A 20,883-nucleotide genomic window follows, 5' to 3' on the forward strand; every position below is an offset into this window, starting at 1 on the left:
AAGGTGGGTTAGTCATAGTCAGTGCTAAGCAAAAAAAAGAAAAGGTAATTTCCGTGAAATACAAAGTTTATTCTTTCTTTTATGCTTTATATGAAAACAGCGATGTTTTATTTCAAAAACATCGAAAACATCGATGGTCCCAAACATCGATAGTTCTCCAGCCCTAAAAAGCGACCTCTACCCGGAAACCAGTCTACCTTATACTACTGCAGTGTGCCCGTTCGTAACTTTGGCGCGCCCGCGCATTTGAATTCAAAATGTCGTTGCTTTTTCTTTTCAGTCTTTAATGCCTCATCTCCTATGGTAATCCTACTCCTAAGACTATTAAATAAGCTTTCAATGAATTGAATTTGCTTCTAATTGATTTCGCGTTTGCTTAGGCTTACGGTAACGAATTCTACTTTTGCCCACCGCCCTCTTATGTAAAACCTACAGTTTGTTACACGTTTTGCATTTGAATGTTTGTTTTTCCATTTTTTTTGCTGCTGTTGCCAATTTTGCTGTTAATAAATCAAACAAAAGGCGGGTTTTGAATTTACTTGGTCGAAGGGTTTTGGCAGCAAAAACAACGACGACTAGCTAAGTTGAATGTTTGCCTAATATATAGATTTTAACATTAAGTTAAAGTTAAAGACACAGAAACACATTTTTTTACTAATTACATTTCATTTTATTTACAAGAAAACTTAAGACTAATACAATTTCGTAGTGAATTCATTGAATATTAGACAACGAGTACAAAATACTTCAATGGAATTTCTAAAAAGACATTTCTCATCCGGTCATCGATAGGGTTTTTCGCTGCCAAATCGGTTCAATTCAACAATTGTCTAACGACTAAACATATATTCCTTTTATTTAAATAACTAGATACACGCATGGAAATTCATTAGAACGCATCTGAAACGGATTGAATGAATGTACGCGAGTGTTAATGGGTGTCAAGCGGTTCGTAAGTAAGATATGAGTACGAGTATGCATATGGAGTGTGAAAATCTGATGAGCATGGTTTCGGGAGGGAACTGTCTTTAAAATACTGTGGCACCTATGTAGGGAATATGTTCTGGAATAGGGCTATTGGGTGTGTTAATGCAAGTAGTTAGTACGAGTCCTGGGCTGGATAACCCGCTCAGTCCGTATCATAGTAGGCATAATCATAGCTAGTGTCCTCGTCCGCATGTGGGGGCCTCTTGCCAGCTGGTCGATCCTTCTTCTCCAGCTGCTGCTGCTCTTTTTTGCTCTTCACTGACTTCTTGGACTCCACGGGTGCACTTGTCGTGATGGTGGTTGTGGTTCTGGCTGTGGTTGGTGGACGTCTGGTGGTGGTGGTGGTGGTGCTAGTTGTGGTAGTGGTGCTACTGCTGGTCTGCGGACTAGATGCCACCAGCTGAGGATTGTACTGTGAGTTGTACTGCTGCGAGGTCTTCTCCGCCTTGTAGATGTCCGCCCTCAGTTTGTTGATGCTGGCCGCCCCGAAATTCAACGATTGGGCGGTCTTAAAGAGCTCCTCCTCGTCGCTGAGGTCAGATTCCCGCTCACGTTCCCTTTCCTTTTGGTAGACAGACTGCTGCTGGCTCTTCAGCTGACTGTGTGCCTGTTGGAAGCCATGTGGTTGCCGGCTGGAAATCACTGGAGCACTTGTGGTCGAGGTGGTTGAACTGGTGGATCGATTGCGCAGGAAACGAATGCGATTGCGCGGGAAATCGTTCTCGTACAACTCCGGGTGGTACTGGCCATCATCCTCATCCACAGTGGTATGGGGATTAACTGTAGTGGATGGCGCTGATGCCACCGAAGTGGCTGTCTTTTTGGTGGCCGCTTGCGTGGGTCGATGGGTCAGCTGCGTCTGATAATTTTGTTCATAGGGCTTCTTGTATGTGGTCGGTCTGAAGGTGGTGGGTGTGAAGGCCTCTTTCGCCCTGGTTGTGGCACTGGTGGTAGGATAGTATAGCTCCTGGTCCGCATAACGCTCGGTGGTGGCCTTGTAGGTTATGCTTCCACGGCTAGTGAAAGAACGGGGCTTGGAGCTCGGAGCGGAAAAGGGAGCTGGCTCCTGGCTACCAACACGAGTCACCTGAGGCTTATGCCTCTGGTAATGTGGTTCCAGTTGGTTGGGTTTGTTCTGCACCACCTGGAAAGGTTGCGGCTGCTGCAACTTGGGACTCTTCGTTAGATCCACAAACTCGTTTTGATTGATGTAGTTGGACTCCTGGGGACCAAGTTTCTGTTTCCTAACTGCTGCCGAAGTGGGTTTACTACGCTTTTCGAAGTCCTGGACTCCCTTGCCCGTCACCTTGGTGGAACTAGCCGGTGGTGAAGTGGTCTTGAAGCGATAGGCTCCATTGTTGGGATTGTAGGTGGTTGGCTGAATCTTCTCCTGGGTTCCTGGGAAGTCACTGGAACCGAAACTGAAGCGACTGGTGATGCTACTGCTGGGTCGAGGAGTGGTTACTGCACTGTAAGACGGATTCTTGGTGTGCTGAGAGTTGTCCAGGAAATCCGTGTTGAAGGTGGCATGCAGGGTGATCTTCTTCAAGGACTTGGTAGTACTGGGAGCAGCAGTACTAGATGGGATGGTGCTACTCGGACCGAAAGTGGGTCGTTGTGCTCCACGGGTGGGCGTGACCCTCGTGGTCTTACGTTGGTTATCCGAAAAGTCATTGGGCTTGGGGCGGGCTGGCTCCTCATCATATTCCCGGCCCCCGTGACGATTAGAGAAGAAGTGCGAGCTGTGGGAACCCTTGAAGATATCATCTATGTCTTCTGTGGATGGCAGCGTGATTAATTTTGGGCAATGCATCTCGAGACTCTATTGTTACTTACGCTTGGAGTCGTCATTGTTGCTGTAATTGTTGTTGTAATAGTTACGTTCCGTCGTGGATGTGGTCGACGTGGTTGTTGTGGTAGTCGAAGTGGTCGGCGTGTAATAGGTGGAAATGGGTCGCTTGGTGGGTTGCGTGATCTCCAAATTGGGACTGGAGCTGGAACTGGAGCTGCCACCTGTTTGGGCGTAATTGTGACGAGGGCGTGACTTCTGCTCCCCGCCACGATTATTGTTATTGTTGTGGTTCTCCTTAGATCGACGGACATCGCCTGTAATTACAGAAAACCTTGATGAAAAATGCCCACAAATCACGACAACCACTTCCGTTCGGATTAAAAGATAAATAAAATGTATTTTCTATAATCATTTTAAGAATGACTTTAACCCATTAAAGATATTAGAGGAACTCATATTAAGATGTTTACTTGATTTGTGGTTTTTAGTTCAATTTTACTCACCCGTTTCGGCGCGTTGGAGATGGAAAGTGGCCTCTTCCTCGTGGGCAGATTTGCTATCATCTCCACCGCGGTAGAGATCATTCAGGTGGCTGTTGTCGTAAAAAGACGTGGCCTTGTCACAGTCAACGTCCACCCAGTTAGCGCAGATCTGAAGTTCCTGGTCAAAGGCCGTCGTGTTGGGACAGAGGAAGCGGTAGTCCTGCACCTGTTGGACAAACGGATTAGCTCTTCGATGAAGGAGCTGCTCAATACAGCGAAAGCATCAAAAGCACCAAAAACAGCACCATTAGATAGGCAGAACAACATGCAAAATTCAATGTTATAAATCGATATGATTAAGCCAAAAGCATTAAGGCCAATAACCAGGCAGCAGCTGCAGTCACGTGAATAGCTTGTTAAAACTCTAAACAGAATCAGCTTAAACTGGGGCAACATTTTTTAACTTAGCACTTGACAAAAATTAAATCAATTTTGAATTTCAAACTAAGAATATTTCCTTATATAATAAATATCTTAGAAATTTGAAAGGAATCTTTAAATGCATTTTTATAATTGCCAGTGTAGATGCACATATCCAATAAGCGGCTTCCTTGTGAGGCGACTTGAATGCCATAGTAACCAGAAGCACTCGGTGGCCTGTCGTAAACTTTGGCATTTCCATTTGCCACTTGGCATTTGCTTTGGCCCGCAGGGGAAGCTTTAGAGGCTAGGTGAAGTGAACGTTCTCGATCTGGTTCTCGATGATACTACTCAGCCATTGTACACAGTAGGCTAATTGACAGGCCGAAATCCATTCTGTCCCACAAACAGTCATATAAACACACACGTCACAGCCATAAAAGTTTTGTTATTTTGTTCGTTTCTTTTTGTTTTTGTTTTTTGTTTTAATCCATGCAGTTTGGTAATGAAGGTCCCTATCCCGGGGAGATGAGGGTCTATCTGTTCCGCAAGCTCCTGACATCACCCACGGACGTGCAGCGGGAAGTAAGTGAGCAGGCGATCGCTGAGGTGTTGAATCAGGTTCTCACTGGACGCATAAGCACAATCTTCATTTGCGGCGGACTGGACACTGGAAATGGCAGCGATCCGACTAATATTGTCACCCGAATTCTCGGCGAGCTCTTTACCAGCGTTTACTCGATGGAGATGAATATGGAAGTGAACGTTTCGGTGCGTTATGTTGAATTGAACGGAGAATCTGACGACTTGGTTATGAACCTAAAGGGAGCCAATCGCCGAGCGTCCCGAGATCACTTTGTGGCCACCTCACGCGAGGTGAACACCTATATCGAGAAGGTCATGTATAAAGTGCGAGAGGGCAGTGATTGTCCACATCTAATTTTCACTATCAGTGTGATTCAGGCCAATAATGCAAAAATGTTGCGAACATGTTGTGGCAAACTGCAGCTGGTTTACATGCAGCAACTGGCGGAGGATTCGCCACCACTAGAATCTGACAAGCCCCTCAACACCCTGCTAAATTTGTTCCAAGCCCTGGGCTACAACCTGAAGTCCCACATTAGATATCACAATATAAAGTTGACCAGGTTGTTTAAGCAGCTAATGGGCAATGAAGGCAGAACGGTGCTAATCAATTATAAAGATCCAGCAGATCCTCAACCACAGATCGTCTTAGAGGCCCCTGCACCCACACCCTCGTCCTCTCCCAATAGCAGTTTGACTGCCGAAATCTGGAGCGCAATGTTCAGGCAAGAGCGAAGAAAGTATGTATGCCTAAGGGAGAAGGTCCTGGAAATGATACCTGAAAAGAAAGAATTGGAACAGTTCCTAGAGAGCCTGGAAAGTGGCGATTGTAAGGAGGCCGAAGAAAAGAGCTCAGAGGGAGACGTTGAAAAAGAGGAAGAGAATCGCCTCCTGCAACAAACAATTCATGAGATTCGCTTACAGGCTGAGGCATCCATTGCAAAGCTTCAGGATCTCGAGGTGGACATTAATAGTCTAACAGACAGAAACCATTACTTGGAGCAGCAACTTGACCAGAAGAACACTCAACTAGACAGGCAATGCTACCTCCTGAGATCCGTTCATATGGAGCTTATAGATCAAAAGCGAATATTCCAGGACAAACTAGCAGAGTACGCTGAAATGTTCCAAGGGATGTGGCAGCAGCAGAGTGCGGAAATCCAGGAGCAGGAGCATGTGCAGCGACACCAGTTGTCCAAAATGTTTGATACCATCTGCCAGGCATTTCATCTGTGTAGTCACAAAAGACCAGCCCGGATGCTGCTGGAGGATGAGCTGGAGAAGAGCCCAGTGGAAGACCCTAAACTCTAGAGTTTTGCACTCGGCTCCCAGCGAAGAGGCCGCGAAGCCACCCGCTTAAAGGTCAGCCAGCCAGTCGGTTGTCGTTTTCAGATCTTGCTAACTCCAAAGCCATCCGGACCAGTCACGAACCATTCGGTGCCATCTCACACATTCCCCAGCGCATCTGGCTGTGCCACTTTGCCATTTAGCTGGCGCGACGGAACCAAAACGATCGCTGTCGGCAAGTTCGTTGCCTAAGTCTTTCGTTTCGCCCACCAGTTTTACGCTGTAAAAACTGCAAGGACGGGTGGGGATGGTAAGACGTGAAATAAATCCTTTTAATTAGTATTCAGTAACTATTAAATTATAGTTAAACTGCCTAAATTGAATAATGTTTAATGTATTCTGTTCCTTAATCTGAAAATAATAATTTCTGACTGTAAGTAGTATGGCTGCTGCATGTTAATCCCATAAAAGCGGTTAATACTCCTATAGGTTGCATTAGCTATTCACGTTATGGTCCACTGCTGCTCTGATCTCAACCAGAACCCCTTCACCAGGGCACAACAACACTCACCCCAACTCCGGGCAGCTTGACGCACACGTGGAACATCTGGCACTGGGTCTCTGGATCGGCATAATAGCCGCCCAGGATCTTGTCGTGGCAGGTGAACTGCGTCTTGGGCATGTTTTGTAGACTGTAGGTGGGCCAGGGTCTTCCGAAGGCCAGGTCATCGTCCTCGTCGAGCAACTGAGCCTTAGCGAATCCGGATCCACTGCAAAGTGTCGTTGCTGCAAGAGTGGAAACGAAAAAAAAAAACAATCAGAAATCGTGATCTGGTTAGGACTGGTCTTCAAATGGCAGTTGAAGTAGTGCTAGAATGGAGACGAATAGATATCTAGTGGGAACTGATGCTGGTGTTGAGATGATGGTGATGGTGACCTGGTGGTCAAGTGACCTTCGGGCCGCATCACTTTCGCTTACAACTGCGAGACAAGCTCGTGATTTATGTGTGCCGGAGCACTTGCTGCGGTCCAAGGCTGTGGAGCCACCAACTCGGTTCTGCGAGTGCGCGAGACTGCTTTTTATTTACTTTTTCGGAGCATCGATTGCTATTTGCGATGCCGAGCGACATCATTAACATTTTTGGCCAGACGATATATGATCTCTGTGGTCACAAACGGATCCGCTCGGCACATGGGGGTCGCTCAATTAAAATGCCAAGTCAATCAATATCACGGATTACGCTTGTCGTACATGTGTACTTTGGGCATTAAAAGCGAAACCGACTCAGGGGTCTACCTAATTACCATCAGATTATACAATGTATCATTGTTGTCTATGACTTTTTATATATATATATATATGGTATATATCTTTTTCCTTTTTTTTAATTCTGCACAGCTTCTGTTCTTCAGACAACGGAAGAAGGTTTCGCTGCAATTAAGGCAAGTGTAATTGCCATTGCAAACTGCAGAACAAAGCTCCTCTTCTCTGGCTGCAAATTACAGTCGCAGGTTGCATAATCCACCAGTGCGCCCCCATTTATCATGCCAAAAACAAAAAAAAATTACAGATCCGAAAAAGAAAAACTGTTAAAGGAAGCCCCAAATGCAAAACAAAGAGAAAACAAGCCATCCAGCACAGTTCGAAGAAAGAAAGACTATGCGGCTGTGGCTGCAGCAACTCGTCTCTGATTCGCATTTAATTCAAGTGAATTTCGAACCCAACTTTCCTCCCCAGCAGGGCAGCAGTCCATTGTTTTGGCAGTGAACTATGACTGGGCAGATGGCATGGGGCATGGGGCCAAAGGCAAAAGGCATCCAAGGCAGCTCTTTTGTTGGCCCCATCCCAAGCAGATTGTTCGATTTCGATTTCAATTGCTTGGTTGGTGAAGTAAATCTACAAATTGCTCAAAACTTTGGACCAACATAAGCTCTCACGCAGTTCAAAATCCCATTTAAAGCCACTGTATTGGGCGTGGTGGCACTCCAGCTCTCACCGTAAAAGATAATTTACAGTATGGTAATTATGTTTACTGATGACCCACTCTTAGCCGTAATTGCCATTCCTCAGCCTTGTCTTCATTTCGGCCTGCTGCGGGGGCTGTCGGGCAAATTACGCTTGATTTCAAATGTGATCGATATGAAACTCATTGAATCCCATTAATTTCTTCTGCACTGGACCTTGAGCCAGCGTAGCGTTTCTATCTGAGGCATGTTGAAAAACAAAAACTAATGAGCATGCGATTTTTTTTTTTTTTACCAATATGCCATCTTTTTATGGTAAGACACAATGTGCGATTGTTAGGAGAAGGTTGATTGTCAGTAAATCGGACCACAAGAAGCATATATGTGTTTTTTTTGCGGGTTATCAAATCGATTGGAAAGTAAGTCCCATAATCGAAATTTAATATCTTCGTTTTTCATACACGCTTGAACCATTTTCTCCCTTTCAGTTTTTTATACATTTTTCAGCTATAACCCATTGGTTTATTTATTAAAATATTTCTAAAAAAAAAGAGCGGTGAAAATAGACATTAGAAAAAAGTTGAGGAACTTCAAAATTTAGCAGAAAAATTACTTATCAACTTTATGAAAAATTCATATTTTCGATATATGAAGGAATATGCAAAATCCTTTTTCGAGATTAGTTTGAACTTCTTTTTAGTCAAGGAAAATAAATTTTTGTAACAAATATGATATTTAAAAGTCCTTTTAAAATAAAACTTTTCAATATATTTGATCTAAGTGTTTTTTAATACAAAGACCTTAACATTTATGTAGTTTTAAGGAACACCCATCTACTACATGCCTCTTCTGTGCTCCGATTATACAAAATCCTTGTACGGACATTTAGAATATTAAAGAATTTTACTCACCCAAAAGTAAGGCAATCATGGCATTTTGTATGCTCAACATGTCGTATTAGTTTTTATAATCCAAAATCAGGATGATATCCAATAAGTAATCCAGAGCAATTAAGCTGTTAGTTAATCTCGATTTTCACATGGATCGCACTGCAAAACAAGAGGGCACAACACCAGAGATCTTATGAATATTGAAAGGGAATTGATTGCAAAATCCTCCCCCCGAGATCTGCACAAGATGTTTGTTTCTTTGTTATTATTCGGTTTTATGTTTTCTTCACTAACTAAACGCGAAAATCATCACCATTGACTGAACGACTCATTTCCATGGCGAATGTGCCACAAAAAAGTTGTCCGTCATGTAGGAAATGAGCAGACGGTAAAGCAAAAATTCTTCAAACTTCGATCTTGTATGTAAATGCGTATACGAAATGTGTTTCGCAAGGTGCGAAAACTACGGAAAGCCCATTTAGAAGGTGCAGCGAAACGTTGAGAGACGTCTGCGTCTGCCGCACTTGGCTGGGCAAACAGCGGAAAGCACAGAGTCACAAGCTGCACAGCCACAGCAAAAGAACCAACCACCAACCACTGATGGGCAACCACCAACCGACCGGAGGAGACAGGCGAACCAGGCGAGTTCAGCGGACAGAGCGGGCTCGCGATGCGCGATCTGTGACTTTATCGTCCACGTTGTCGAAGCGAAATGATTTCTGAAAGCGAAAGGAAAACCACTTGGAGCCCATCGCAGCGCGGCTTACAAGGCAGCAGCAGCAGCAACGGTGTACAGTGGGTATAAAGTATGTTAAATTTGATGGTTTTCCGTTTGTCAAGAGAGTATGTAAAGACTAGCTTTCTAACTATAAGTAAGCATGTTTTTGTAAACATCAAATTAGTTTTTTTTCAATGTATTTATTCCGGGAAAAGTTCGCTAACATTTTCGAGAGTAATGTCCGAAATGGCAATAATGCCCACTGTGCGACGTCGACTTAAGCAGCGCAGCAGCGTTCGAGCTTCGTCTAGCATCTTCGTCTGATGTTCGTTTCAGTGTTTGTGTTTCCAATGCTTTCTGGTTCTGCTGGCTTTTCGGTTGCGGCTCGCTGTCGTATGCTTAACGCAAATTACGCATACGCAGCGTGTGACCATATGACACTTTGTATCTCATTGTAAGCGATACACTGCACCGCCTGCCAGGAGTCGTTGGCGCTCATCACTTACGTCAGCTGGCCGCAGGGCTAGCTCATGATTATGGGCAAGCACTCCCCCGCCCGATCAACGACCCCCACATCAATTACACCCGCTGTACACTGAGCGAAATTAAGGCACAGTGGTTATATGTTATATATTTTTTGATACTTTTACTATTGAATAATACATATTTTCCATAATTATTTTTAGGTATTTTAAGGCTCTTCTGATACTTTGTTTTTAACTTAAACTGCGTTCCAAGATTCGAATATAAATCCTCCCCTTTAGCTTTTCCTTCGAGGATCTCACTTTTTGCAGTGCAAGTGCTGGCTCGTCGCTGGTTGCATCTTCCGCTGGGTATTATGTCATAGCCATGGCGGGGCTTTGTCATTTGCTGCCCCATCTGCCGCTGCAGCCGCGGCTGCCATGTCGGGGCAAAAGTCGCGGTGCCACCGCCAATCCGGTTATATGTATATGGGTGAGTGTGGCATGGAGGTTTCATGTTTGGGAGATGCCGGGTAGCGGGGGAGTTTCACGGCATTTGCTGCAGTGTGGGAATTTACACGCCTGCTGCTTTGGCCAGATCTTTGGCGGATCTTGGGCGTTGCTGTTAAGATTTTCTATATTTGCAGCCCAGGAAAAATGCTAGCAAACAACCTCAAGCTGTCATGTCACCTGGAACTGAGCTTAGTTTAACTGAACTGAACCCCAACTGAACTGGCAGCTTGGCATTTCAAAGTTGAGGTTGCCTGCCGGAAAAAGGCCAGGCAGCCAAAGTCATGCAGATCAGCAGCTGGTGAAAAAATGTCAACTAGAGGATGACTTTCAACCCGAAGCGAAGTGGAGCCATCTGCCAAAAAAGCTGTGGGAAGTGGCCGCCATCTTTCTAATTTGCTGCCGATTGCGATTGTGCAATAGTCGTAATGCTGTTTGTAATAAATGTTTGTTCGCTTTACAATCCAACTCCTGTGTGTGCCAATGACTCACGCGATCCCTCTGCGTGGGAAAGGCCAGCAATAAGGAAGTCCCAGCTACCAAAGACTTCAAATTGTTATTCGAAGATGATGCCCGACACGATCCATTGCTGGGCATTACACAGCATCCAAACGTATTGGATTCTAATTAGCGGTCGCTTTCAATTAAATATCCATCTATTCGTAGCTTCAAATGGCCTCGGACTCCACGCCTGACATTGATGAATGTGCTCGCCGGCAGAGACACGAATTCGGTGTTCCACCTGGCAGCTACAAGCAAAAGTACACGCCAGAATCCATTGGCGGGGTAAATTATTTAATTTTTACTCATTATGTAAGCTCAGTCTGCAGTAAAAGTGCCGAAAGCATTTGCACAACGTGTGGGAGCCGGTGGAAAATGCATTCACCATCCAGCAGCCACAGCAACAGCAGCAGCGGCAGCTAAAAATTCAATTAAGCTGAAGATGCGCCTGAACAGACTCTCGACTTTCGATCTCATCCCATCCAACCCATTCAGCAACGCGCCAAAAAATGCCAAAAACCAGGCAGAAGCTGGTGCAGCCGAAGAGGAAAATACACAGAAAGAAAAAAATTGAATTTTGCAGCAACGTTAGTTAGTTTAGTTCACGCTTTCCTTTGCTAATCTAAGCTTTTTTTTCTCTGTGTACTAACGAGTGTCGAGGATTGTGATTGGGACTCGAGCGGGAATTGGAAACCCAGGTCGTTGAGTAATTGTGCAGCAATGAGCATGGGCTGCCAGCAGATTTTCCCGTTGATAAAGTGCAGCTCTTAGAAAACCTTTGCCAGCGTACCGCTCATAATAAGAAATTGCAAAGGTACAGGCATATATATAAATGCATTTACACACATATAATTTCGCATTGGTTGGCTGAGATTGGGATGAGGATTCGTATTCGGATTCGAATTCGGATTCGGGGATTGCACGTGGCAGCGACAGCCGCAAATGGAGATGGAGACGCAGCTGTGCAATTTACAGTTTTATAGATGCGACGCCGCTTGCGAAACCAAAGCTCAGCGACTCGCAAAGATTGGATTGGATGGCAGCGGAATGGGTCAGTCAGGCAGTGGGACAGTGGTCAGTGAACGGACTGCTTGGCTAATTTGACGCATTGCCGTGATGCGGCACATTTGGAAATCTGCAAGCTCTACTCATAAAAAGTTGTCATAAAAACGAATGACTCAGGCAACGAACTTGTTTCATATCTCATCTTGTTATCAGTTTTTAAATTAGAATTTCGTTTTATAAACTGTAACTAAATGTTTTGGCTTAAAAGATAAACTATTTTTTATATATTTGAGATTAAGAGTAAAGCATACAGAAAAGCATTTTCCAATTCATTCACTCCCATAAATATGTTCACAATTAGCCATTAGCTTAAAAGCATCCTCAGGAAATTAACCACAATTTTACAACCTACCAAATAAGCCCAAACAGGTTTAATTGCTGAGCCTATTGGCAAAAACGATGCTTAAAATTGAAAGCAGTGCAGTAAAAAAATCAACTCACTAGACTAAAAAAACATGTTTCCAGCAATAAATTATGTGATGCTAAAAATAAAAATAAAACAAATAAGAAAAGAGAAGAGAAGAACCTAATTTGCGAATTAAACTTTATAAAGCATAAATGCAAACAGGTTTTAGTACCTGCGCCTATTGACAGTCAATAGATTCAAGCATTCTAAATTGCATTTACTGGCACTCGTAAACCGACTTAAGCTGCCATAAGCTAAACCAACACAGGGGGATCGCGCAGTCAAAATTTGCATAAAATGTGCATTAGTCGCCCGCCTCCGCCGATCTAGCGACCTCGCCACCATCATCATTATCACTATGGAACCATGGAACTACCATGATTCCACCATGCCACCAAGCTGCAACTGCTGCAACTGGCAACCAAGATCTCATACCATCCCAGGCATTGGATCGGCCACACCAAGGCGCAACTTGTGCCGAAATCTGCACGACGAAACGTGAGAAAATGTTATAGTCATTGCAGTTGCTATGCCGTGTACATAGCATAGACATAGACATCGAGGCGAAATAGGAAAATAAATAATAAAAAAATATTTTTCGTAAATTATGGGAATGAATGGAACGGACGAATGGTGGCGGGCGGTAAAGAATTTGGCTCTCCAGCTTGCAGATGCTGCGGTCTCTGTGACTAATTGCATGCCCATACAAATGCACTTTTCGTAATGTTGGAATATGTGTGAATTATTATGCAGTCGAATCTTCATTGTAATCATGTTAATGAGCTTTCCGGCTCTCAGTCTTCATTGTTCGTGATTCTTCTCTCGGCCAAAGATTCTGATTCCAAATGCCAAATGTCTAATGCGCTGGCTAAAACGTTGACCAGGATGTTGAGCTTGGGCATTGCCAGAGATAAACTTTTATTTTATGTTAATTCAATTAGACGGCGACTTTTGTCACCCTGCAACAGCAGCAGCAGCCAGAGAAACATTGCCTTTTCGGCAAACTCTGCCCTGCAATGGGTCTTCTTCATTTTACCAGAAAACATTTTTGCACAAAAACGTTTTTGAGGAGCGCCACTTGCTGATCGTTTGTTTGCCAAAAACACGACAACTACGCCAGGCACAACAGCAACATCCCGCCACAAAGCAGTAACTACACTTATAAAAATATCATGAGTTTTTAGAAAAAATGTTGGTTATATTTGGTAAAAAGTATACAAGAAATATCAAAATAGAAGTTTTTGAAATATCTAGAAAATTTCCATTTCCTTTTTGCAAAAATTTGATTTCCAGTTTTTAAATTTCTCCAAGAGGGTATAATTTTTTCTAGGTGCACTACGGCAACAGCTCTCTAGCTTCGGTCGTTGCTGATTTATGCGTTTTGCAGCATTTAAATTGGCATTTATGTCAAACTGCGGTAAGGGTAAGTAATATTTTTGTATAATACATTTCGCTTTATTTGTTTTATAAGCGAGCGTCCTTGGGGTTTGTCGGCTTCGACACTTTTCCAACTCTAGAGTCTTTTTCCCATGGCTGCCACTCGCATCCAATGTTGATGATGATGATAGTTTTGATGCTGTAGCCTAGGTATTTCCTTTTATATATTCGCTTAACGTTCGCTTTGACTTTATTGAGCCGAAACAAATTGGTTAATTGTTCCACAATCCCTCGGATGTTTGGTAATGTCTGGTCTGGTGTAAATTAGTCATTACTCTCCTGCAGCCAATTTGAACTTTGATCGCTTAGCATTTCTGGTCAGAATCTGCCAGATGTAGCCATAACTTGCCGCTCACAAATCGCTGCAGATCCTCAATACCAGATCTTGAGTCAGCGCATATGCAGACAAAATGCCAGTGGCCTTGGCTCGAGCTGAGAATGTTGCTGATGGTAGCTGCAACATGAGCACAGCAGCAGCAGCAGCAGCAACTGCAGCATCCACTTCCACTTTGACGATGGCTGAATCTTTCGAAAGCTGCCAAATCCGTTCGGCTTTCAATGGCTGTTATAGTTTCAGTGCGAGTTGTTGTTGTTGTTGTTTTTTCCTTAATATTTTTTTTTTTTTTTTGCTTGTCTTTATGTGAAAAATCACATCACTTCTCGTCAGCCAAACGAATTGCCCAATAGGCAGCAATGAAAATGTGTTGGCGTAATTAATTAAACAAATTATGTGCATTGCGCAGACGCATTGACGTTTTTGGTGCAGGCGATTTTTATTAATTTCACTTAGCGGTGGGAATGCACCAGAGCTATAAAAAGTGCATCAACAGCAACAAGCAGTGCACTTTTGGTCAAACAGTGATTACAATTGCGGCCGTAAACGTTTGGCAATGTGGCTTTTACGTTCGCCAGTCATATAGGCAACTTATGGGCACATACAGGCATACAGACATACAGGCACACCTGGCAACTCCAACTTCTCAACTCTATTTCCCAAAGTACATCCAGTACTTTGTGCCATTTTGGGCCAAGAAATTCTTCAACTGCAGCTGCCTGCGCTGTCATTCATTGTTTGTGGAAAAGGCGGCTCAATCAATTATTAATTATATGCCTTGTTGTATTCGAGTGGCATAGTGGCAGAGTGCCCCGAGTCCATCCATTGTCTGCAACATCTTCATATCGGACAAATCTCCACTGCCCATTTTCCACTTTAAGCTGCCGAGGTGTTTGGCAACATTTAACAACCGCATCAAAATTAGTTTCGTTATTGTGTTAGCCTTCGGCTGGCCAACTTCAACTCGAAAATCGACTCCGCTTCAATTGATTTTTTACGTGCGTGCGGTTTGCCGTGACTAAGTGCGTGTGGGAAAAGGCGATCTATGTGATCTACGGTTTACGGTGGAATTCTGAGGTTCCGGAAATGCAGATGATGGCCCTTGCGGCCAACAATTATGGCTACAAATAGGCGTCACCGAAATCCCGAACAGATTCCAATTCCAACTGAGACTCCCAGTTAGATCCACCATATGCCGCCGATGCTGTGGCACAAAAACCATGACACAAAGCCACTTGGCTGGCTGGCGGCATTTGGCGATCGCTAAAAGTCACATTGTTGACCTTTTTGCGGTCTTGGGGCCGCATGGAGAAAAGGTTTCTGTCTCTTCTGAAGTCCCTGTCGCTCTGCGCGGCTCATTAAAATAATATTTAACCTTTGGGAAGACAAATACTTGTTGAATATGTTGGCATGCCGAGAGATCTTTTCGTTTTCGAACAGCTCTTTGTCGAGAGCCAACGAGCCGTGAGCAATTAAAAATTAACTATTTACTTTTAATGTGCAAAGTTTGACGCCGACCCCGGCCCCGCCCCCTATTTTTTTTAAGATCTTCCGCCAGCCCCTCCCTCAGTCTCGGAGGCCCATTACCAATTGAATTCCATGTTTAACGAGTTTTGACAGCCGCGTATTTGTGGGTTTTTCGTTTACCTTCATCTGCTCATTTGCAATGGCATGCAATTGTGATGGCAGTGTCTAGAAAGGGTAAGTCTCAAATACCTGAAGACCTAACAATTTTGAATATTTGTTTAAGAAATTTATTTGGCTAAGACAATTGACACCCGAATATTATTTTAAGAAGTTTCAGAAAGCGTAATTGGTACTTTAAAAATAAAAGGCAATAAAAGTCTTTTGAGAACAAAAATATTTTTCCAAAGACAATAAGAATCTTTATTATCGCCTGCGTGTCTGGCCTCCTGTCACGGCTGACATTCATCCGACAGCGATCTCGCCGCTGAACCTGACCTATACGCGCCGTTCACACGCTGAGCGGACTCTGATGGCTCTCCCAGCAGCCATGACATCAACTGGCAGCACACCCATTTAAAAAAAAAACCTCAGGATGAGTGGCTCGTGGATTTGTTTTCAAATTTAATTTCAACTCTCTATAATCGATCAAAATTTCACAGTTTTAAACCCATTTCCATCTAAACTCTCAAAATGATGGCAGTACGAATACTTTTCAGCTATCTCATATGTGCGACAATCTATAGCTTAAACATGTTGGGACAGTACAATGCTAACCAAAATATTAAGCCACGATCCCTTGATGATGACCTATACTACATAAAACCGAAGTGACCCATCGAAACGCAACAGTAACAGCTTATCAAGAATATATATAGTTTTAATGATATTATTTGGTTATGGCTCGTTTAAGACTGCTTTTCCTTCCGCCTGGCCTGCAGAACACTGCGCAGCATGTTGAAGGAACTGAGCACGGGAACCATGATGGGCAGGAAAAGTGGAATGTAGATGGCGTACTTCTGTTCGTCCGGGAAGTACAATTGTGCTAGAAGACTGGAATCGAAGAATCCCCGCTCCGAGGCCACAAATGCGCGCTTTGCCAGCACTGACGCGTCCGCCAGTCGGTGTTCGAAAAGGGCAGCCTTGGCGGCCAAAATGTCTGAATAGGAATTTGTTATTGCGGCGCCCACCTCGTCGTCTATCACAATGTAACTGATTTGATCTAAACGAGAGAAGGAAGCGAATATTAAAAAAAACTGTCCAATTAAGGTGGTTATCAAACTTCTCAAGCATTAAAAATTCAATAAAACAAACATCAAACCTATTTAATGTTCTCTTTTTATATATGGAATCTGAAGGTCATATCTTTTATCTTATTAGCTGTTTTTAAATTGGAGATCCAAAACTTACCCAATAGTTTAATGAGACTCTGGAGCGTGCTGCTAGCCGTCGAAATGTGGCGAATGGCGCTACGCCTTAGGTATGCCTCGTACTCCCAGCGACGGGGCTCCAGTTGCTCAATGTCCACAGCCTTAACGCCGTCCATCTGCAGCTCACTACTGATGTCAAGCAGCTTATGAAGCTGGTCCAACATCACCTGCATATTGTCAGTGGTGCTGACATGGTATGGCACTGGCTGGTTATCGCTCATGGCCGCCAGACAGACATGTTCTGGCGGATTGGCTATGATGAATCCACCCCAGGGTGGCGATATAAAGGCATCCACGCCGTTACGCGTCAACTGCTTATCCTTGCTGTTGTATATGTGCAGGGGAGCCGTGTGGCAAGGTGGGATGTACACAACCAAATTAATGGCCGGCTTGTCAGTAGTGCTGGCGCTTAAGTTCTGGGCAATCGAGGTGAGCAAATGTGGTAGGGCCGATTCCTGGAGGGCGTAGTGGCGTCCTATCTTGCTCTGATCGCGCACCTGCTTGAGATTGGCCTCTATTGCCACCCGGTATTTCCACTGAGATCTAACAGTATAGTTAGACACACCAGATACCTGAGCTAACCAGGGTTCAATGTAAGCTGTAAGAAAAAAGTATATCGCATGAGTAAGAAATGGCTACCTGAAATCCGTCAATGCTTACTCTTAACAGCCATTGCAATGTTCCATTGGGCGTGGGTGAGGCGGGGTTTTGGATTAAGAACAGAGACTATAACATCGTAAGCTGGTTGCGGGGCTTCCGACTTGGCTCCCATCCGCTCATCTGTACTTAAAATTTGATTGATGCGATACGTCTGAAGAATCTTGGCATGCAGTAGCTGGGCGATTTTGCTAGAAGCTAATCAGTATTTATACGTGATTAGTCTTTGATATGAACTTGATTAAAATAAACTTTAGTAAATTAAGAAAAACATGAATTATCTAATTTGGAACAAATTTGAGGTTAATGAGAATTGGAATTGTTTTGAACTGTTTATCTTCCTCGATAGTATAGTGGTTAGTATCCCCGCCTGTCACGCGGGAGACCGGGGTTCAATTCCCCGTCGGGGAGACGTTACTCCGTCTTTTTAAATAATATTTTTTTTATATATTAGCTTGATATATAACTTATTTTTTAAATTACAATTATAAGTCCCATTTTTTTGTGTTAAAAATTATGCTATTTTTAAAGGACCTTAGTATTATTCCAACAATAAAATGTTAAAATATAATTTAAAAAAGGGATATCCTTATCTCCCCGACGGGGAATTGAACCCCGGTCTCCCGCGTGACAGGCGGGGATACTAACCACTATACTATCGAGGACGTTAAGAACAATCGTTATTTAAACACAATATACATAAGAACAAAAATATATTAGTCTTAAAATAAAAAAAATCCTTTCATATATAGAAGCTTGCAATATACTCACTTGTATCACTTCGCATCAGGGCCGATCTTTCGGTGGTTAGTAGCAGCTCCTCTTGCAGTTTGGGCCACTCGATAAACATGAAATCGCCAACGCTCTGAACATATTCCTCCAACAGCAGCTTCTCCAGAGTAGCCGGGGTGTGAGCTTCTTGAGTTTTGGTCGTTGGGGACAGCTGCTTGAATTCCACAGACCATATTTCTAAGAGAAGGCCATTTAGTATTACAAAGTTAATTGCTGAAGATTCTAGTACCCACCACTATCGCTAAAGGCACTTTGCAGTTCAGCTATGAGTAACTGTCCACGACTAGACTGTTGTGTGTAGATAGCCACCTGCACAGCCGTTTTGATGGGGATCTCACTCAGACTCAGAATGGCCGATGAAGGTAAATTGACTCTGCGAATATAATAATTTTGGATAATTCGAAAAACGCTGTTAGAAATTGTTGACTCACCTGTAAACAGTGGTGGTACGCCACCACATGGGCACGCCAATTCCAATGATGACAACAATAAAGGCAATTGTCGCCCCGATTCGAAACTTATCTGTAATGTTAAGAAATTTAAGATTAGTTCTGAAAATATCGCGGTTCCGTGCGTTTCGGTATCGCCCTTGTACGACTTCTTTTGATTTTAAATATAAAAATGTTTTAAAATATTCTATGAAATAATTGCTATATTTTTGTTGCGGTTTTTTAAAGATTTTATTATGTAAATAAGTTTCTGTACAATAGAACGCTATGAATGTGAATAGTCCTTGAGGAGTAATTGTGCGCATGTTGTGAAACAAACTCACATGCTACTCCTTGTAGCTACAAGAAATAACAAAAACAGGTCCCTTTTCCAGGGGCGTGTTGCGTGACACATATTTGGTGAACTTGGTGGTGCCCTCGCACCGGTACACTATGTTAAGGGCGTTGTCTACGGGCGTGATGGTAAGTAGAACCGAATCGTCCTCTTCTTCGCCATCGTAGTCCGATCGCCTGACGTCTGCCGGCGCTTTCGCTGTTGGCATTTCAGCGTCGGGTGAGAGGTATGTAATCACCGCTGCTCCTTCCGCAGCGTTCAGGTAGTAGACCAGATCCAAAGTGTTTTCCTCGCTGGCTAGGCCATCGCCTAGCACTGTGTAGTTGCCGTGGGACCAACGCTGCAGCTCCACACTGCATGTTGGCCTGTCGGCATCGGCACCTGACAAATCCAAATCGGTAAAATCACGCAGCAAATCAAACATGGCGTGGCTGCGGAATAGTTGTAGCAGTTCCAGGATAGTGCCTCTGGCTGTTGTCAAATCTAGAACTTCGTAGTTATGTGCGTTTGCGGGTCCCTGTCTTCGCCACTTTAGGGTGCTCGATTCCGCGAGAAGTTGTGACCGAGCTAATTCGAACTTCTCTCGCTTAAAGAACTCGTACAAGCAAATCTCAGAGTTTTCCTCTATCCGCTTTTGAATGCTTCGACGTGTGGCGCCCTTTAGATATACATTATTAAGGAACAGGCAAAGCGGCGGCTTATTATTGCTGTCCGGTTGCAGGTAATTCAGGCGGGGAAAAGCGCGCAATGAGTCGGCCACAAAAGCCTCGTTTGTCTCGCCGTGGAACCAGCCGTTAATGGTAAGACGCGGGTAGTCAAAAGTGGTAACCTCACCAACCTGGTGGAAGGACCGAGAGCCCACCTTGAAGAAAGCGAACTGGTTGTCTTTGGGAGCGATCTTCCGCTGCACCGGAAACTGTGGGAAGCACTGGTCGTCGCTGCCGAAGATCTCCAAGCAACCACCCTGCGACTCCGTCCACTCCTCCGCTCCTTCCCAGGGCGATAAATAGTAAATAAAGGCCACTTGCCGATCCTTTAGGAGATCATCATGCACAAGCAAATAGTCACCACAGGTATACATACTGCAGGAGGCAGACACGTAGTCCAACTTAAGGTGGGTCACCTTCTCAAGCCACGGTCGTACTTGTTTTCGAAGCACTTGCAGGAAATTGGTCAGCAGTCGGCAAGTGGGCATGTTGGAGAGGTCGGTGCTCTGGTAGAACTCATACAGGTCCATCTGCTTGCGCGACCACTCAACCTTTTGAATAATCTCGGCTACCAGCGCCTGGCTCTGGCCCTGCTCTAGCATACCGGGCAACAGGCAAATCTGGAATGGGTCACTGAACACCTGAGCTCCGGTCTGCCCCTCCTTGGTATCCTGGGTTTTCCGTTCCTCCGTCCAGGCGGTCTGTAGCCACTGTGTGATCTCCGGTTGCTGATACTTCTCGTTCAGAAGCACTTCCTTCGATTCGACAGCCTCGCTCAGTCGCGGAAGCTTCCTTTGCGGTTCGCCCACCTGGTCTGAAGAATCCTCCTGTTCTGCACGGCCATCTGCAAGGGCAACATAGTGAATGGGTTGGCATTAAGCGGGGCAAATAGGGGCATACCTTAAACTTTAATTTTGCTGTTTTTCACGCACACCAGCACTCACACACGCGTTATCAAAGGTAAATGGCACCCGATGTGCCGGCACATCTCTCTTTATCGTTTTGGGGCGCTTACTCAATGTTTCCACTTACCTTCTTCCTTGTCTTTTCGCCTAGGCTTCACTGGACTGGAACTCGTCGTTTCCATTGTTCTGTGGGTCAAATTTTCGGGGAAAACGTGAGTCTTTGCCAGGGAAAATAAAAATTTGGCTTGTGCAGCTAGAGAAGTGCAACGAAAAATATCGGCTTGGTCGTGCTAGTGGTGATTGTC

General features: G+C 44.2%; 3 protein-coding genes and 2 non-coding genes across 7 annotated transcripts; 2 read left to right on the forward strand and 3 right to left on the reverse strand.

The window, feature by feature from the left end:
- Window positions 1–630: 630 nt before the first annotated feature.
- On the reverse strand, window positions 631–9,107 carry LOC108113783 (mucin-5AC). Of its 2 annotated transcripts, none has more exons than XM_017224487.1 (6): window positions 9,029–9,107; window positions 8,430–8,567; window positions 6,125–6,339; window positions 3,283–3,487; window positions 2,824–3,093; window positions 631–2,763 (listed from the first exon to the last, which is right to left on the reverse strand). In XM_017224487.1, the coding sequence occupies exons 2-6, from the start codon at window positions 8,467–8,469 to the stop codon at window positions 1,130–1,132; spliced, it is 2,364 nt and encodes a 787-aa protein (XP_017079976.1). In that variant the 5' UTR covers window positions 8,470–8,567; window positions 9,029–9,107; the 3' UTR covers window positions 631–1,129. The 2 variants fall into 2 exon arrangements, with proteins under 2 accessions (XP_017079976.1, XP_017079975.1); XM_017224486.1 differs by having other exon boundaries at window positions 3,283–3,523.
- LOC108113784 lies at window positions 4,031–5,971 on the forward strand. Its single transcript, XM_017224488.2, has one exon. It carries the CDS (start codon window positions 4,174–4,176, stop codon window positions 5,575–5,577), a length of 1,404 nt encoding a protein of 467 aa, XP_017079977.2. The 5' UTR covers window positions 4,031–4,173; the 3' UTR covers window positions 5,578–5,971.
- Window positions 9,108–16,163: 7,056 nt separating the features above from the next.
- On the reverse strand, window positions 16,164–20,834 carry LOC108113780 (prolyl 3-hydroxylase sudestada1). Of its 2 annotated transcripts, XM_017224483.2 has the most exons (7): window positions 20,706–20,834; window positions 18,615–18,705; window positions 18,417–18,556; window positions 18,163–18,360; window positions 17,395–17,589; window positions 16,715–17,332; window positions 16,164–16,526 (listed from the first exon to the last, which is right to left on the reverse strand). In XM_017224483.2, the coding sequence occupies exons 1-7, from the start codon at window positions 20,758–20,760 to the stop codon at window positions 16,213–16,215; spliced, it is 1,611 nt and encodes a 536-aa protein (XP_017079972.2). In that variant the 5' UTR covers window positions 20,761–20,834; the 3' UTR covers window positions 16,164–16,212. The 2 variants fall into 2 exon arrangements, with proteins under 2 accessions (XP_017079972.2, XP_017079970.2); XM_017224481.2 differs by lacking the exons at window positions 16,164–16,526; window positions 16,715–17,332; window positions 17,395–17,589; ... (1 more) ...; window positions 18,417–18,556; window positions 18,615–18,705 and adding an exon at window positions 18,849–20,517.
- Trnad-guc lies at window positions 17,731–17,802 on the forward strand. Its single transcript has one exon. It is a non-coding gene; the product is annotated as a tRNA-Asp (tRNA).
- Window positions 17,985–18,056, reverse strand: Trnad-guc. The gene has a single exon. It is a non-coding gene; the product is annotated as a tRNA-Asp (tRNA).
- Window positions 20,835–20,883: the final 49 nt, after the last annotated feature.

This window comes from Drosophila eugracilis, unplaced genomic scaffold (genome assembly GCF_018153835.1).
Source record: "Drosophila eugracilis isolate 14026-0451.02 unplaced genomic scaffold, ASM1815383v1 contig_367, whole genome shotgun sequence".
NCBI classification, from domain to species: Eukaryota; Metazoa; Arthropoda; class Insecta; order Diptera; family Drosophilidae; genus Drosophila; species Drosophila eugracilis.

Excerpts from the sequence above, each read along its gene's own strand:
- LOC108113784 (XM_017224488.2), top strand. The coding sequence starts at position 4,174 with ATGCAGTTTGGTAATGAAGGTCCCTATCCCGGGGAGATGAGGGTCTAT.
- LOC108113783 (XM_017224486.1), bottom strand. The coding sequence starts at position 8,469 with ATGTTGAGCATACAAAATGCCATGATTGCCTTACTTTTGG. Across the intron at positions 3,094-3,282 it reads TCTCCAACGCGCCGAAACGG|GCGATGTCCGTCGATCTAAG; the intron begins GTGAGTAAAATT and ends CTGTAATTACAG. Across the intron at positions 2,764-2,823 it reads CAACAATGACGACTCCAAGC|AAGACATAGATGATATCTTC; the intron begins GTAAGTAACAAT and ends TGCCATCCACAG.
- LOC108113780 (XM_017224481.2), bottom strand. The coding sequence starts at position 20,760 with ATGGAAACGACGAGTTCCAGTCCAGTGAAGCCTAGGCGAAAAGACAAG. Across the intron at positions 20,518-20,705 it reads GCGAAAAGACAAGGAAGAAG|ATGGCCGTGCAGAACAGGAG; the intron begins GTAAGTGGAAAC and ends TTGCCCTTGCAG.